The following is a 17,702-nucleotide window of genomic DNA, read 5'->3' on the forward strand; positions in this document are numbered from 1 at the left end:
GATGCTAAGGAATTTGGTGCCTTGTTTGGTGCAGTTTCTGAGCAGCGAGGACTGGGCAGCGAGGAAGGCTGCGGCGGAGGCGCTGGTGAAGTTGGCGGTGTTGGAGAGAGACGCGTTATCGGATTTCAAGGCCGGGTGCTTGAGAACCTTCGAGAATCGGAGATTCGATAAGGTAATCTGCTTGTGAGATCTTCTGAGAATGACTTCTCTTGTTTTTATATGTGGTTTGTTTTGTATTTTGAATTTAGTACTTTCAAAAAGAATTTAGAATTTAGAATTTGAAATTTTCCCTTTTCTTGAATTGGCATTATTATAGGTGAAGGTTGTGAGGGAGGTAATGAGTCAGATGTTGGAGGCTTGGAAGCAGATTCCAGATGTCTCCGGCGACGTTTCGCCGCCGCCTCACTCACAGGCTTCTTCAAAAGGTTTGATCATTGAGTAGCTGCATAATTTCCAAAATGCTTGAAATTTAAATCCAAATCAAACTCAATAGTTTTGTAGCGTTTGAGTTAAGTCTTTAATTTGAAGTTTTTAGCAGAACTATTCAATTATCAGTTATAAGTTCAGTTATTTCTTATAGATCTTGATTGCATCATCATTTATTTTGTTCCTAATACCTTTATCGCTATCTGGGTCCAATTGAATTGTTTAATCTTGTTCTTACGTGGATTGTCTTCAACCAATGTTCGTGAGTCATGTCATTTACTTTTTCCACCTGGATGTGTTTGTTTGTTATGATCACAGAGAATGCGAGCGACGGACGCTATCCGCCGGGGTCGAGAAACTCCGGTGCCGTTGGTTCCGAAGCTCTTCATTTGAGGAAGAAGTCCGGTGCCGTTGGTTCTGAAGCTCTTCATTTGAGGAAGAAATCCATCCTAGCAAGCAGGTCAACTCCACCAGATAGCTCATATGCCACCACTGCTAGGAAGAGAACTCCTCATAAAGGTAGTGACAAGAAAGCGAGCCCATCAATGTTTCAAAAGAAGAAGCCTTTGAACTGGAAGGTTGAGATAGCTGTTCCGAACGCTGCTTCCCAGAAAAAGGTTCTTGAGGATGATTATGACGAAAGAGACGAAAATGATCCAAAGAGAAGGATAAATGAGAAAGCTAACCTATCAAAACCAGAAACGAAAAGGGCACTGTTCCATAAAAATTCTGAGGACAAGGGGCACAAGTTTGGTGGATTCAGGTCTGGATCCCGTGTGGTTCCATATCAAGAGGAGAGCAAAAATTCTACAGTCCTGGTCAGCAATGTTTCTGAGGATATCCATAAGAACCATATTGAATGTGAAGATTTGTCTTCCATTCGCCATCAACTTGTTCAGATCGAAAAGCAGCAATCCAGTCTATTAGATCTTCTACAGGTTTCTTTCTACTGCTATAAATTTTGCTTTCATTTCTTTCTTTATTATCTCTAGTTCTATTGCTGTTATGATGCATTTGAAAATTTGTCTTTCTTGGCCATTTTGGTTGTTGTTTTGTTTTTGTTTCATTTTGTTTCATTTTATTTTATTTTATTTTTTTTTGGGGTGGGGGGGATTACGGGTACCAAACAGAGGCAGACATCAGGCATGGTCCCTCTTTAGTAGTTATAACTACCAACTTATGAAGAAGAACAGCATTAGACAAATACTGTGTGGGAAGTCTTATTTTAGTCAAATAAATGAAATGAAGCTTGCATTGCATGTACTTATTCTAGAGCTGATTTTCACGTCTTCTTTTGATATTTACCTACATTATTATTTTAATGGCATGTAATCTTAAAAACAAACTATTCTGGTTGACATGCTTTCTTACATTATTATTTTAATGAGGCTTTCCTTTTCACTCTTTTGCTTCTTGCTTTTAGAGGTTCATTGGGAGCTCGCAGAATGGAATGCGTTCCTTGGAGACCCGTGTGCATGGACTGGAATTAGCACTGGATGAGATCTCTTATGATCTGGCTGTGTCAACTGGAAGGATGTCAAAAACGGACTCCTCCAGAACAACATGTTGTATGCTCCCTGGTGCAGATTTCTTAAGCTCCAAGTTTTGGAGAAAAACAGAAGGCAGGTTGTCAGCACCAAGGATTTCCACTTCAAGTGGCACCCCCTCGGTTGCAGCCATGCGCTACAGAGATGATGCAAATGGCAGTGCTGAAAGGTTTAAGTTAAACCGCCGGTTTCGGCTGCAAGGTGGTGGGTTTATTGTGAACCCACTAGCGGAGATTCAAAGCGATTCAAGGGGTAATACAGAGGTGGTACATCAGTAGCAAATGAATTAGAACTGGGAGGTATTTTTCAATTTTTTCAAGCTTGTATTTACCTATTTTTCTCAAATCTTTTTTGTCTTCAAATGTTTGCGTGATTTACAAGTAATTGCAACTCTGTTGCTGACTTCAATTATTAGGTGATTAGTTATAGAGTATGATAGACCTCCTTGTATAATGGGAAGAGACCAGGATACATTATTCACGATACCATTAACTTAATGGGAATGGGGTGGTTCACCTGCTAGCTTACGCTTTGTTTGGTCTAGAAGTTGATTGGTGGGGACTGATGTCATTCCTCGCTTTGTTGGCAACTCTGTTTTGGCCGATTTGGCTAATTAATAAAATTCATCTTTACTTAAACAAAAATGTTTTACTGAGGAATCGAAACATTTTATCAATTCGTTTAGGTTATGCATTCTAAAACTGGATTCAACGGGATTGTCGAGTACGTTTATGTGCATTGTGTCTGGTTTCTTTGACGTTGGTTCTATTCTATGTTACCACATTCCTAACTCTAGCCTTGTACTTGCCGTGAGAGAGTTATAGACTATGATAGACCTCCTTGTATAATGGGAAGAGACCAGGATACGATACCATTAACTTAATGGGAATGATGTCATTCCTCGCTTTGTTGGCAATTCTGTTTTGGCCGATTTGGCTAATTAATAAAATTCATCTTTCCTTCAACAAAAATGTTTTACTGAGGAATCGAAACATTTTATCAATTCGTTTGGGTTATGCATTCTAAAACTGGATTCAACGGGATTGTCGAGTACCTTTATGTGCATTGTGTCTGGTTTCTTTGACGTTGGTTCTATTCTATGTTACCACATTCCTAACTCTAGCCTTGTACTTGCCGTGAGAGAATATTCTTTAAAATTTTAGGTTGAGATCTGTTTCCCTAGCTTAACACTCTGATGTGAAGTTTCTCTTCCTGCAGTTGCTATTAACTTATCTGGGATACAGCTTGTTATGATGTTTGAATTTGAAGACAAACCTGAAATGGAGCTAATTAACCATCAAATGGTCGAGTCAAGATCAAGGTTGTGTGTCTACAATATATACCTAGGCTTTCAACGAAGAAATGCGTCGACTAAAAATACATCAAGGAAGCATTGTTTTTCAGTATTAATCGGAGAAGTTTATCGTGCATTTGGAATGTCGAAAGTGGGCAATATCTATTCAGTTTATTCGCCCAAGTGCAGCTTTCCTGGCTCTATTATGATTCTTTCTATCAAGATTCAAAACTGCCGAGTTGAAAAAACTCACTTTACCATCTAATGCCACTATCTTCATACAGAGGGTGAAATGTATAGAGGATTAGGGATTTTCTTTTCTTTCTTTAATTTGGAGTCATTTTGTATCTTTTTTATCGGTTGGCCATACTAATGAAAATCGATGAATACGATGATGATGGTGGTGATTAATATTTTTGGTCCGAGGATTACACAATTTCGAACCAGGAAATATAGATCACATGAAGGAAGTAAGATTTGACAGCTCAATTCATCAAGAGATATTTACGTTTATTTCCATGGAAAGTGAATCTGGATCGTCTTTTGCCAGAACCCAAAAAACCCTCATCATTTATTGCCACAGTTCACAGAAAGAAAATAAAGTATGCAGACTAATTTGCCCTTCTCTTCACATTTGTTCTCTCGCTCTTTTTTCTCTCTATGCACCAGGCTGCTACTCTTTCTTCTCTCTTGCTCTTCTCCATCTGTCGGCACTCTTTCTTCTCACTGCCGTCAAAGTATGAACGCCGCCGAGTACGAAGATATGCAGAGGCCCTAACTGTTGAAATCCTTGGGCATCTCCGGTGCGAGATCGCAGCCAGATCCGTCGTGATACCTCCACATCCGCGAGATTTCGTTGATGACGGATCGAAGACGAATGATGCAGGGCTCTTCAGAGATCGAAGATCCACCGCCGCCATCCTCATTCATCTATGACCTTCTGACGGCCGTCCAACGATGTTGTGAAGCCGGATTTGTGATGACAAACGCATTCAAATCTGTGGCGAACGCAACCAGATCTGCAACATTTTTTTGTTTTTCTAATTTTTTGTGTTTTAGATTCTTGTTATTAGATATTTTTCATATTTTTGTAGATTTTGAACAGACTTTTTGTGATTTTTTTCCATGAGAAAAGATTGTTAGATTTTTATATGTATTATTTGCGAGTTTGTGAATTTTTATTGTTGTTGTTTTGTATTTTGTTATTTTTTTTTAGTGGAATTTGCGAATTTTTTATTTCTAGTATTCCGCGATAAGATGGCCTTGTTGTTCACAGTGGTTGTTGGCTGGCATACTATCGATCGCCGACTAGGATACACTGTTGAATATCAGTCGGTGGCCGGTATTTGTTTGGATACCGGAATACATTCTGTGATTTGGTATTCAAAATATATAGTGTGATGACGACGTAGCTGTGGTATTCTCTGCCAGAGTTTGTCTTCTAGCATGTGTCAATCCAAACCTAAAACCTGTGGTAGTTCCCTTTAAAGCCTATTTATCAAGAGAGGTGATGTAAGGAGTTCTAGATATAAGTAGTTATTTTTATATTTTATTATTGTTTGTTCTAACTTTTTAATTTAGCTTTATTTAAGGATGACAACGAGCAAGGTCGGGAGTAAAGAATGACTTTGCATCCCTATTTCCGCAAAACTATCCTCATCCCCGCTTAAGGAGAGGCAGTGGCAGGACGGGATCACAAATTCTATATTGGGAGGATCATCTCCATACTCGCCGCATTCTCCGTCAAATAGAACTATACATTTAACAATTATTGCATTTTAAAATAAAATTTGTGTAGAAATTCATTATAAATTTAAACTAAAATTAAAGATTTCACAATACAAATTAAATTCTAAACATATGCAAATTAAATCTTAATAGTAGAGCCATAGAAGGGACATAGTTACCTTTTTTCCCCTTTTTTAAAGTAAAAAGTCATTTTTAAAAAATTATATATGTATATATTTACATAATACATATATATATATATATATATATAAAAGATGTATATTGGGGCGGAGAGGGGGGGGAGTGCTTCTCCCTTTATCGTCTATGTCGATGCTAAGGCTCGGGGACTAAATATTATCCCCATCTTTGATAATTGTCCTCCATCCTTATTCCGTTCAAGACGGAGTCCCGTTCCTGTTAGGAATATTGTCATCTCTAATTTTATTTTATTATTAGTTTATCGTTTGTTTTAGAGATGCTTTATTATCATTTTGTAAGTAGATTATAAATAGTCACTTTAACTATCTTAATATAGAGACTTAAATATTTGAGAATTGAATACTAGAGTTGTGTTTTCTCTCTAATTTGGGGATTTCCCCCTTGTGGAGTTCTTTTAAATAGATTTGGGAGAGAGTTTTCTCTCTAATTTGGGGATTTTCCCCTTGTGGAGTTCTTTTAAATAGATTTGGAATTTTTTCTCCCGTCTTCTGTCCGAGTTAGACTAATAAAATCTTTTCCTATCTACTCCGCTACATCAAGGAGTTTAGGTTTCAAATGTCCCAACCATAAGCGGTAAGAAATGTGAAATCATCACATGACGCAACAAATAGCTAAGATATTTATGTCATCACAGTTGGTGGACAATAACATGTTAGTGTCTCTGCTTATATTTTTGCTACATCAAAACCTTTAGCGCCATGCACAAAAGTGAGTTGGCAAAAAAAAAACGTGTCATCTCGATCATAAAGGGCCAAAACTGTGGCAAATACCCGACGAAATCCTTTTCTTTGGAAACAAAACGAAAAAGATGCAAAACAATACCCAACCTCGTCCTCAAATGTAAATAACGACAGAAATTTTTCTTCAAACTGCCACACAAGTACTTGGACAAAACTAAGAGGATGTTTAGTACCTAGATTCATTCCCTGATTCGAATCATGGTTCGTGGTTCACTATAGTATTTTCTCTCACAAAAAATACACGTAAATCAAAAATAATTCTAATCACATGGTTCTAATCCATGAACCAAACGTCTCCTAACATTTTCACATAAATAAGTAAACGACAAATTTATGAAATGCTTTCACGCGTGTGCTCTCTGATAAACTCAAATTTTGACTAAATCACGTTCCCAAGCATAACCAACACAAGGTTTAATATCCAAATTCCAAACAGAAAGATCTCAGGAGATCTGAAAAAATTGAAACGAGTATACCAAGGCCTATAAACCTAACATCTAATTCATACCGTTACAGATAAGAATAAATGTTGAAAGATGGAATAATCTAGGATGCCATACAGAAGTAGAGACTCAATGGTCATGGTGTTTGCTCATTAGAACCCTGCTCGTTGATTTTCTGCAGAGGAATTAAGCCAAAAAAAAAAATACCATTAGAGAGCTAACAAAGACATTTCTTTACTTCTTTTTATAAGGCTAACACAAACAATTAACATTATCAAATAGAGAAAATCCCATGAGCTACCAAGATGAAATTAATGTGGTCGAAAAACAACAACATAAATCGAGCAAAGTACGCAAAGCAACTTTTATAATTTCTTAAGACGAAGAAGCTCGGAGAAAAACAATTCACACAATTCCAACACTAATGACTTTGGTAACACCGCCCAGTAAAATAGCTTAACTGCACTGGATGTAATGTGATGTAATCACAAAGGCTTCAAACACTGCAACAAAAGGATGATTCCGAAGATAACGAATTCACTTGTTAAAACCCGAAAACTATGTTTCCTTCTTCCCTAATAAGTTCGTTGTTTACCATCTCATATTGATCTTTCCTATAGGGCAGGTAACATGCAATCAAGACCGTAGTAACATACACATGATGCAAACAGCTGTAGGATCAAAGACAAACATAAATGGACCACAAACTAATTTCATACACACTTCTTAATCTGATAAAACTCTGATCTAACAAGCTCAATCGAATGAAAAGAACGACCTTTATTGCAGAAATCTCACTGATACAAGCAACTAAGAACCCTAGCTGACATAGTATTGGAGAGACTATCTAATTCTCCCAATTTCGGTTTCCCAGGAGTTCTTTTACAAATGACGTGATAAGAAAGCTTTGTTAGTAATATAATTTTCCAAAAATTATCATTTGCAAAATGACTTCAGAACGACCCTGAGTAAAAATTAAAGGAAGTCATTTTGCTAATTTCACTTTGTCGGATACCCGACTTAGCAAATTCTTCGCAGAAAATGATTAACGATTAAATGACCCTCATTAGATGCTAATCTATCTACATATACAGCTGATATATGTCTACCAACTCTTTAACTAACTAAAACAGAACCTCTAACCACCATTAACAGCAAGTACCAGCCACAACTAACGAGGCCCATCATAATATTCTCTCTTCTTTTCTTGGTTCTCAAAGAATTACCAATTGACCATATCTAATCTAAAGTAGAACAAGTCCAATACACATAATCTAACTCTTTGCAAATCAAGTGCAAGACTAGTGCGCCTATGACCAAAATAACAAATCTTTGAGGAAAATTTCTAATAAGGTAAAGAAAAGGGGGTCAAAAGAAAAATTTGAATCTCGACTACGACCGTAGAAATTAGCAAGAACAATCAAAGAAAGAAAATCACAGATCTTATCCCCCAAAAGAAGTACTTTATACTTTCGATTAGAAGATGCGAAATCGCAGAGAGAGAGAGAGAAAGAGAGAGAGAGAGAGTACAGATTGAGAATTGTGCCACGAAAGGCCTCTGTAGACATTGACGGAGAAGGTGGCGGTGAGGTATACGGTGGTGACGCCGAGGCCTGCCGTGAAGGCCTTGAATGCCCAATCCCCTACTTTGCTCGCTATTCCCATCTCCCTCTCTCTCTCTCTCTCTCTCTCTCTAAACCATCTTTCTTTCAAACCCTCGAGGTTTTTTTATATTTGTATATCATTTTGCAATTTTAAACTTTGCTGTCGTCGAATAGAAAGGATGTCGTTTTCCTTGATGATTTCGCTTAATTGCTTATGCTTCGTAAAAACGAATAACAAGGCGACATGTCCTTGTCGTTCTAAACAATAAGAATAAAACGATGTCGTTTTTCGTGTAGTGATTCCTGTAGTGTCTTTCATTCGACACATGTCGTATATTCTTCTAAATTTTCTTGTCGCTCGAAGTAAAAGCGTCATAATGGAATGGAAGTATGGAACCTTGCTTTCAGTAAAAAAAAACGACACATCAGTTCATAATAAAAAATGGAAAATTGTTCACTCAGAAAAAGTTTGCCTTTGTTAAGTTGCACAATTGACCATACCGTTTCCCCGGTCAAAATTTCGCTTCCTAAACACTCATTTTAAAATAATTTTATTTTGTATAAAAATAAAAATAAAAATAAAAATAAAAATATTTTTAATTTCAAATAAAAATTATTTTTAAAAATACGTTTAGTAATTTTATCAAGAAATTATTTTAAATATAAAAAATCCATTAATGTCTTTCTTTCTCTCTCTCTACTCGAGAAAGGAGAAAACAAAAACAAAAAATAAAAAATAACTAAAAGTTATTTTTCATTTCTCTCTCATTTTATATTAAATTAAAAAATCATTTTCATTTCTGTTTTTTATCTTTATTGTGTCAAATACCGTTTTAAAAATATTTTCATTTTTTCTTTTTAAAAAACAAAAAAAATAAAATGAGATTAATTCTAAATACGGCCGTATTGTTTGCATTTCAATTTTTCATCGTCACCTTGTGAAAAAAGACAGCTATTTGAACTTCATTCACCCAAAAAAAAAAAAAACAACGCATTTGAACTTTATCGTCGTATAATTAGAAAATTTTGTCATTTTTCATACAAAGTCTGGTGTCGTTTGTGTCTGAAAACAACAAGGGCCCATTTTGGAAAGTGAATTCAAAAATTCAAATTTTGTGTTAAAACACTATTTAAACCCAAACCAATGTGGTTTGAACTCATCCTCTAAATACGCCTTAATTTTTGTAGTTTCACAATTTGCTGTCATTTGTAATTATGAGGTGCTCTCCCTCTCACCTAAATCTCATCATTCCCAAGCTTCTTTGATTGATTGGTTCATATGTTTCAATAGAAATTTATATTTAATTTTCATTAAAGAAAACATTGTGGGAAAAAAGTTTGATTTTCGTTAAAGAAAATCCAAAAACAGTTTGAAGAGAAATTTGAATTATAGTTTAAACCTTGTCGTTTTCAATTCAAAGGTTTGAATTTGTTCTCTGTTTTGGGATGATTTTGCAAGGCCATAAAAGGTAAAAGGAAATCTTACTCCGTCACATCCCTTTGGTTTTGGTAATGAAATTGAGAAAAAAATATTTCTAAAAATAAATGGAGAGCAGAAACTGCGGGTTGTGGTAATGAATGGAACACCTCGGTAGATCTCCACAAGAAGTGAATAATAATCATATACTTCGTATAGTGCAATATCCAAGAATGAAAAATGCTAAATAAAACTTAAGTGTCTTTTTACTCTTGTTTTGAGAAAGAGAAAAATTAGGAAATACAATAATTGTAGTAAATAACATACAAAATAAGTTACTATGGATCCACAGCTACTCTTCAATAATGCAGCTAATCTTGTTCATCAAGGTTTCCCGGCCAAAATGTCTGGTTTTCTTTTTCTCTTATAAAAACTTCCTTACCGTTTTGTATTGGCAAAGTATGGGATAGATCTTCATTCTCTACTACCACCACTTCTTCTCTGACAAAGAAATGAGCTGTGCAAGACACAATATGCAGAGGTGATGTTAGTGATTCAACAGACAATAATTCTGACTTAATCACATTACAGCTAATCATCCATCACAAAACCGCACCATTATCGTGCTAAGACACGGTATGAACACAAATGTAATTGCAGTCCACGAGCGGATTATGCTTAATAGATTCTTACTAATAATTCAAGCCCTATCATAAATAAAATAAAAAATAAAAAAATCACTTTCACCTCAAAAAGGAAAAAAAAAAAAAAAAAAAAAAAAAAAAAAACCAAAAACAAAAAGAAAAAAACTAAACAAACAAACAAGGAAGTGACGCTCTGAGCACTCTCCTCTTCAACGCTAATTCCAAACTCCTCCTCAAGTCCCATAACAATCTCAACTGTATCAAGAGAATCAGCCCCAAGTTCCGAAAATTTTTGACTCCCCAGAAACTTTAGAGTCATCTGGAAGTGCCAATTGTTTCTTCACTATGCTAATCACCCTGTTCACCGTTTCTGCCTTGGCAGCACAGGTAATGGTGTTGAGCTGAATGATAGCGAGCTTCTTCCGTATGCATTTAGAGAAACCGACCTCGAGCCATAGATACTGGATGTGGCCAAGCTCAGATGCAATTGCGGGGTGCGAGATTGGAGGGAGATTAAAGCTCCTGTGACAGACGCCGTTGGTGGATTCACGGAGCTCTGAAGAGAATGAAAGTGTAGAGAAAGAAAAGAAGAGAGAGAGAGAGAGAGCACGAGGCGAGTGACAAAGGCAGGCAGGCAGGTCATCTTCATAGAAGTTTTTATACATCAAGATAACAACAAAAGTTTTAAAGTAAATAGGTGCATGATGATATGTAAGAACATGCATTGGAGCACAAATCACATTTCCAGAGCAGTTTGTTTAAGCATAAATATGTATATGAATTTGAAAATAAGAGTAAGCTTGGTATAGAGTTTGAAACCCGTAAGCACAAGTAAATAACAAAAAAGCTTTTTTCACCGATTCGAGTTTAAAATTCGAGTTTTGCTACAGTAAAAAGCTCTAAAAAAGAGTTATATCTAACTTTTTTACTACAGTAAAAAACTCTCACATAAAGTCACATCTTATGGCAAATACTTCCTGCTGAATGTTCAACGATCAACCACTAACTTTAAAATTCAAATTTCCTAGTTCTAATCATCATATAAAGGCTACGGATAGGACAAACTATACCACATGCAAATATAATTCACTCACAGGAACACAAAAAGATATACCAACCTGACGAGCGACTTGTGCTAGCCGCCGACTGTCTCGTGACGATTCGGTTAACATGCTGGAGTTCTGTGGCTCCAAAGAACCGTTCTGTTTCTCCCCCATCTTTCTTTTCAAAATGCTAGTGTCTTCAGAACTGCTCAAAGGCTCTTTCTTGCGCTTTCTACAAAATGTGTACTTTAGAAACCTGTTATTACTCGCAGGTTGGACAGCAGTCCCATCATCTATATCAGATACTTTTGCCTCCAATCTGCATTCTGATTCATTAGCTTCCTTGACATCCGTTTTGCGAGCTGGAACCCCCAACTCCGCCACTAAACTTTCCTGTCCTGTCAAATCTGATTTGTTAAGAGATGCCTTATCATCATTAGTTGCCTTCTTAAGACTACAAGGTTTAATTAAGTCCACACGACTCCCAGTAGCACTTGCAGATCCTGACTGTGTGCCCATTTCAATTCTATCCAAGGGTAATTTTGGAGATGAAGGTGAATGAGGGTCTTTTAAAACTCCATCCGTGGTTTGCTTGGAACAATTTTCTGACTGATTTTGATTATCAATTGTAAGAGGAGTCGTGCTAGAGCAAGAAAGACCAGGCACCTCTTGCAAAATGCCTATGACCTGATGACAAGGACGATACATGGCTGAGGGAGCTTTATTTCTTTTATATCTAGCCCCTCTTTTCCTCTTCCTCCGGAACGACTTAAAGGCAATGTCTAGGACATGGCTATAATCGCTTTGGCTCACTTCGAGCTTATCATGATTTTCCTGTGGCTCAGCGTTTGCAGCCTTTGAGGTGCTGTTTACATGTGCCCTTTCACTTTCATCTCTTCTTCCAATGAATGTTCCGTTCTTTGCATCATCAACTAGTTCAGAAATAGACAAACCTCCATCTAATGAGTTTCTTTCGAATGCACGAATTCTCTGAGTGCACCCATTCCTGTACAACTCAGGCTCTTTCCTACTCATCACTAAAGAGGCAAAACCAGGGTTATCACTGTGGCACTGATTCTTTTGAGAAGCACTGGGACCGTAACATTTGCTACCTTCCAATTTTCCCTTTAAAATTGAGTTCCTACCAGAATTTGCTGAGGGCTCTAGTTTTGAGCTAGGGTCAGAAAATGTCGACCCAGGACTGTGGACTCCATTTTCAAGAGTAGTGGCTTCCCTAAAATTTTGCTCATGCAAAGCTTGTGTTTGGTCATTTCTTGCAGAAGGTCCATTTTCTTGTGTGGTAACATCACGTTCAAAATTTTTCTTATCCAATGCCTGGATTTGATTGTTTCTTGCCTTCTCCAACTGAGCCTGCACTTCACTTAATTCTGCCCTCAGATCTCTCACTATATCCTCAGCTTCCTGGAGCTGTGCTTCAAGCTCTTCGATCTTTCTCTGCTGACTCAAAGATGCGGTCTCCGCTTCATTAACCTGTTATATGTTGTTAACTAGTAAGTACTTAACAGAATTCAATCCAATGCAGTGTTTACGCGTGAGGGAGAAAGAAAGCAGGATGAAGACACGACAAAAAAAAATGATCTCCATCATATATGTAGATTGCTCGGTCTTTATATAACACATTACTTTCTCTCCTATTTTAAGACGAGATGAAAAAAGCAAATAAAAATAAAAAAGGCATATAGCCTAGGTAAGGAAAATGGAGAGGAAAGAGATGGCCTTTATCTTATTGTGGTTGGCATGAATTCTAAACTCTAATTTTCTTTCCCGTTTACCAAAAGTTGCCTTAACATTGAGATATTTTCAAGGATTTGAAATAACAACCGCGGATACCAAAATCCTTCCCCTAATCCCCTCACCCCTCTCCCTCCTCCCACTTTTCCCTCCTACCAAACAAGCTCTAAAGGAAGCACAGCTATCCACAACACTCTCTCAATACAAAGCAAAATGAACTAGAAAAGCAATCACTGCCATTACTCAAACATTTTTAAACCAGAAAAACCAAACACATCATCATCACCAATCAACAATTTACAAGACCCCACTTTAGAAAACACAACTATACACAACACAACATCAAAAAAGTATAAAATAATATATATCCCATTTGAGGGAAATACATTGTACCTTAGAATCCATCATCTGTTTAAGCCTAAGAAGCATTTGAAGCGCGTCTTCTTTAGTGGAGAAAAGCTCTCGCTGAAACCGGAGAGCCTTCCGCTCCGACGACAAAATACGCGCCGCCGCCTCCTTCGCCGTGTTGAGGATGACATCGGCATATGCCCTCTTCAAAGCCGTCAATTTCTTCACCCAAAAAAAAATCAAAAATCAAAAATCAAACCAAAAAAAAACCCAAAAACAGCAGAGAAAACCAGAAAAACAGGAACAAAAACAAGATCAAAAATCATTTTCCATTTCACACCCATCTTTCTTCACCGACCGTTCTTATTTGAACAAAAAAAAAAGGGAAAAAAAAGTTATGTCGTTAACTGTGAAAGTTGCGGTAGTAGGTTAGATTCCAGACGAAGAAAATGAAAATGAAAATAAAAAATAAAAAAATAAAGTTTATTCTTACCTCTGAATCTTCCATTTTCAGTAATCCATAAAAAATAAAAATAAATAAAATCCAAAGCCTGAGAAGTGAAGAAGAAGAAGATGATGATGAAGAAGAAAGGAGAGGTTTTTCGGTTCAGAGCAGCTGTTTGTCTGTCTGTTAGGAACTGAAAGAGAGTTTTGCCTTCCGACTTTTTATATTACCGAATTTGCCCTCGGTTCTTTGGTCTTATTATGGTTCTGCCACTTCGGTGCAGTTTTTTCGTTTTCCCTCCCAAGTCCTAACTCACTCTTCTTCAAGTCTTTTCCAAGTGCGTCTCGAGGCCTCGCGGCCCACAACGACCGCGCACGCCGTGGCGTGTGGGTCCCTGCTCTGTGGGGAACAGCCGGGTCCACTGGGGAGACACGTGGTAAACGAACACGTGGCAGGGTGCATGTAGTGGTGGGGGAAGAAGGGTGCTTTGGGAAACGTGGGGAGTAGTGACAGTTGGGCGGTGGTGATTGAGTTAACAGAAAAGCGTATGTTCTCGTATAAATCTTTACGTTTTGTTTTTTTGAAAGGCGTTTTTTTTTTTTTTTTCTTTTTACGGTTTAAGTTACAATTTAAATTATATTATTATAATATTTTTTTTATAAAAATTTAAATTTAATTTTTTTATTATAGTATTTTTTATTCAAATACACAATTTAAGTTTTTAATTTAAGTTGTAAAATAAAAATATTTTTAGTTTTTAATCTCTTACAAATTTATATCTTTTCACAGTTAACTATCAATTTTAATTTTAAAAATACTTGAATAGAAAATAATAAATGAAAAAAACCTAAAAAAAATTAAACTTACAATTTTGACGTTAAAAATATGTAAAATGCTCTTTAAAAGTTTTTTTTTATTTTTTATAATATTGAAAAGTTTTAATTTTTTTTTTCTTCGTAAAGATTGTTTGAAAAGTAATTATTAATCCAAATAATGTATAAATTTGTATTTTAAATCTAGCCACACTAATTAACGCCTCGTTCGTTTCGCTGATTCGAGTTTAAAATTTGAGTTTTGCTACAGTAAAAAGCTCTCATAAACAATCACATCTAACTTTTTTGCTACAGTAAAAAACTCTCACATACAATCACATCTCAACTCGAATTAGCGAAACGAACGAGGCCACCACACTTGTGTTTAGGTTAAGTGATTAGCATCCATCAAGATTCGAATCCTGAAACTTTTATTTCAAGCATTATATGTCAGTTCTAGTTTTAGAGTTTTTTTTTTTTTCAAATTGCTTTTTAAATTTTGATTTTTTTCAATTTTAATCTCGCATAATGTTTTTGAAGTTATTAGAGATAATCACATTATTATTGCGTGATAATTAAAATAGTTACATTTAAAGAAAATAGTTACATAAAGGGTCATAAAAAAACCTTCAAAAAAAAGGTCATAAAAAATTACATTAAATACAAAACATCCTAGATTATAAGAATTTATAACAAGAAGTGAAAGAGAATATTTTGAATTCATTATAACTATTTTTCAATTAATATGCAATCTGATGAAAACGATTATGTCTATTAAATCTCAAAAATTTCTCGGTCAATTATAACACTAATGATTAAAACTGACAAAAATGCTCAAAATTTAAAGTATTTTGTCACAGAAAAAAAAACTTTAGAATTAAAGTGATACATTATGATAGTTTAGATACTCAGGGTGTGTTTGGTAGATGGATTCAAAATTATGATTATGAATTCTAATTCAGAATTAGTATTTGTTTACCGTGATTCAAAATCAGTGTTTAGTTTGAATGATTATGAATCATGAATTTGATGTAATGTTTTAAATTAGTTCAAATCATGATTCTAAAATCACCTCATTTTAATTCAAGTTGATTCAAATCTCTAATTATAAATCATAGTTTCAAAATTATGATTTAAACATAAAATCATAAATCATAATTTTAATTCTAAAATTATAATTAAAATTATCCTAATTTAAATCACCGTATCAAATGAATTCTGAGATATCCGTAGATAAATATCCTTTTTTTTTTCTCTGGGGGAAATATATTTTTCATTTGTGGTGAAATTCTGAAAACCGTTTTCTAGAATCTAATAATTGACTCTCCATGATTGGAGTCGTCAACGTCTATAGTTTATTTACCCCGTAAACGAAAAAGGTATTCTACTTCCAATTGTTTGTATTATTCCCGTGGCCCGTACTCCGTGATTTAACCGCACCCTACTTTAACTTTTCCTTTTAATGTAGGGAGCCTGGACTCTTTAAAAAAATTTATGGGTAGAACGTCTTATTTTGATTTAAATTAAATTTTTAATAGTTAAATTTGTATAAATTTATATTAAAAATTTATAGTGCGTCTCACAGAATTATTTTATTTACATATTTAATCATTAAAAAAGTAATTCAACAATCAAAATAAAGTAAAATATTGATATATTTTTTAAGAAGTCTCACCGTAAAAAAAAAACCTTTTAACTTATACAAACTTTAATTGAGCTTATTTTAAGGCCATTATGATTTAAATCAAACTTGCAGGATGATAAAGTTGTTCACAAACGAAAGTGTACACGGCCGATGTAGACCAAAAGATCATATCTATATTAAAAATTTACAGCGCGCCTTGTTTCATTTGCATATTTAACCATTGAAAAAGTAATCCAACAGTCAAAACATAATACAATACTCATAAATTTTTTAAGAGGTCTCACCGTAAAAAAAACATTTTAACTTATACGAACTTTAATTGAGCTTATTTTAAGGCCATTATGATTTAAATCAAACTTGCAGGATGATAAAGTTGTTCACAAACGAAAGTGCACACAACCGATATAGACCAAAAGGTCTTTTTAGTTTAGCAACAAAAGCTAGGACCATTTCCTATACTAATACTAATACTAATTATATATTTGACATTAAAAAGTGGGATAATAATAAAATTAATATATTATTTTTATTTGTACTTAATGTTTAACACTATTTTAAATGTTAAATCTACTTTTTATCATAATTATTAGGGTCTGTTCAATTTGAGGGTTCAAATCATAGCGGTTTAAACCGTGTAGGTTTTAAACTTGGGGTTCAACCATGAATCTTTGGGTTTGAATCATGTGAGTTTGAACCAAGAGTTCAAACTGGCCAAAACTAAGGAGATGGTTGGTTTTATTTTTTAGGTTCAACTAAATTAAAACATCATATCATGGTTCAAATTAGGTATGAATCAAACATAGATTTTGTTCAGGTAGGTTCAAACCACTTTTTTTGTTTTTACAAACAAACACTGGTTTGAATTATAAACTTTGTTCAAACCAGCAAAACCCTCGTACAAAACATAACATAAGGGCTCGTTTGAAAGGTATACTCAAACCATAATTATTGATTCTAGCATTTAAAATTAAAATTTTTTGCGAGAGAAAAACACTATAGTAGAATCAATAATTTGAGTTGGAGTATATGAAACAAACGAGCCTTAAGTTTTGAAAATTATAAAAGTAAAATTTTAATTTCAAAATAATTTGAAAATGTAAATGTTGCAATGATTGTATAAAAGGGGTAAACATATTAACCAATAGTAATTAAATGTCAAATTTATCCTATGCTATATTTGGTAGTAAATTTGTTACAACGTATAATATATGGTAAATTTAATACAACAAACGGCTCTTTAAAGAGTGTTTTTTATACTCAAATGTGAAATTTGTTATTGACACAATAATTATAGTATTCCATTGAAAATACCTTAAGAACGATAATTTCTCCACATACAACTTCTGACAGAGTTTGGGGTGGGGATGAAGACAACTTTTGGTTCGCAAATTGGGATCGAAACAAGGAACACTCTCCACACTATTCCGACCCAATTTACATATTTAAGAAGAAGGAAATACATATTTGTTATTACAAATTTGGTTCTTATGATAACATTCAATTTAGATTAAATTTATGACTAATTCCAATGGGAATGTTTTGTTGCATGGTGGGAATTAAAGGCAGATGTACCTCAACGAGATTTCCCATCACCG

At 34.9% G+C, this 17,702-nt stretch overlaps 2 protein-coding genes across 3 annotated transcripts in view; one reads left to right on the forward strand and one right to left on the reverse strand.

Moving 5' to 3' along the window:
• LOC21392277 (TORTIFOLIA1-like protein 3) overlaps window positions 1–3,662 on the forward strand; it is a 4,686-nt gene extending 1,024 nt beyond the window's left edge. Inside the window, exons 2-6 of the mRNA XM_024167016.1 lie at window positions 10–172; window positions 317–425; window positions 745–1,364; window positions 1,850–2,272; window positions 3,192–3,662. Coding sequence (XP_024022784.1) covers window positions 10–172; window positions 317–425; window positions 745–1,364; window positions 1,850–2,251 — 1,294 coding nt within the window. The 3' untranslated portion in view covers window positions 2,252–2,272; window positions 3,192–3,662. The remainder of the gene's footprint in view (window positions 1–9; window positions 173–316; window positions 426–744; window positions 1,365–1,849; window positions 2,273–3,191) is intronic.
• A 5,937-nt stretch (window positions 3,663–9,599) lies between these two features.
• On the reverse strand, window positions 9,600–13,855 carry LOC21392279. 2 transcript variants are annotated; one of them, XM_024167164.1, is made up of 4 exons: window positions 13,699–13,855; window positions 13,251–13,427; window positions 11,181–12,596; window positions 9,600–9,935 (listed from the first exon to the last, which is right to left on the reverse strand). In XM_024167164.1, the coding sequence occupies exons 1-4, from the start codon at window positions 13,711–13,713 to the stop codon at window positions 9,903–9,905; spliced, it is 1,641 nt and encodes a 546-aa protein (XP_024022932.1). In that variant the 5' UTR covers window positions 13,714–13,855; the 3' UTR covers window positions 9,600–9,902. The 2 variants fall into 2 exon arrangements, with proteins under 2 accessions (XP_024022932.1, XP_024022927.1); XM_024167159.1 differs by lacking the exon at window positions 9,600–9,935 and adding an exon at window positions 10,300–10,618.
• Between the last annotated feature and the right edge of the window lie 3,847 nt (window positions 13,856–17,702).

Source organism: Morus notabilis, unplaced genomic scaffold, assembly GCF_000414095.1.
Source record: "Morus notabilis unplaced genomic scaffold, ASM41409v2 Scaffold1169, whole genome shotgun sequence".
NCBI classification, from domain to species: domain Eukaryota; kingdom Viridiplantae; phylum Streptophyta; class Magnoliopsida; order Rosales; family Moraceae; genus Morus; species Morus notabilis.

Excerpts from the sequence above, each read along its gene's own strand:
- LOC21392279 (XM_024167159.1), bottom strand. Across the intron at positions 12,597-13,250 it reads AACAGATGATGGATTCTAAG|GTTAATGAAGCGGAGACCGC; the intron begins GTACAATGTATT and ends AACATATAACAG. Across the intron at positions 10,619-11,180 it reads TAGCACAAGTCGCTCGTCAG|AGCTCCGTGAATCCACCAAC; the intron begins GTTGGTATATCT and ends CATTCTCTTCAG.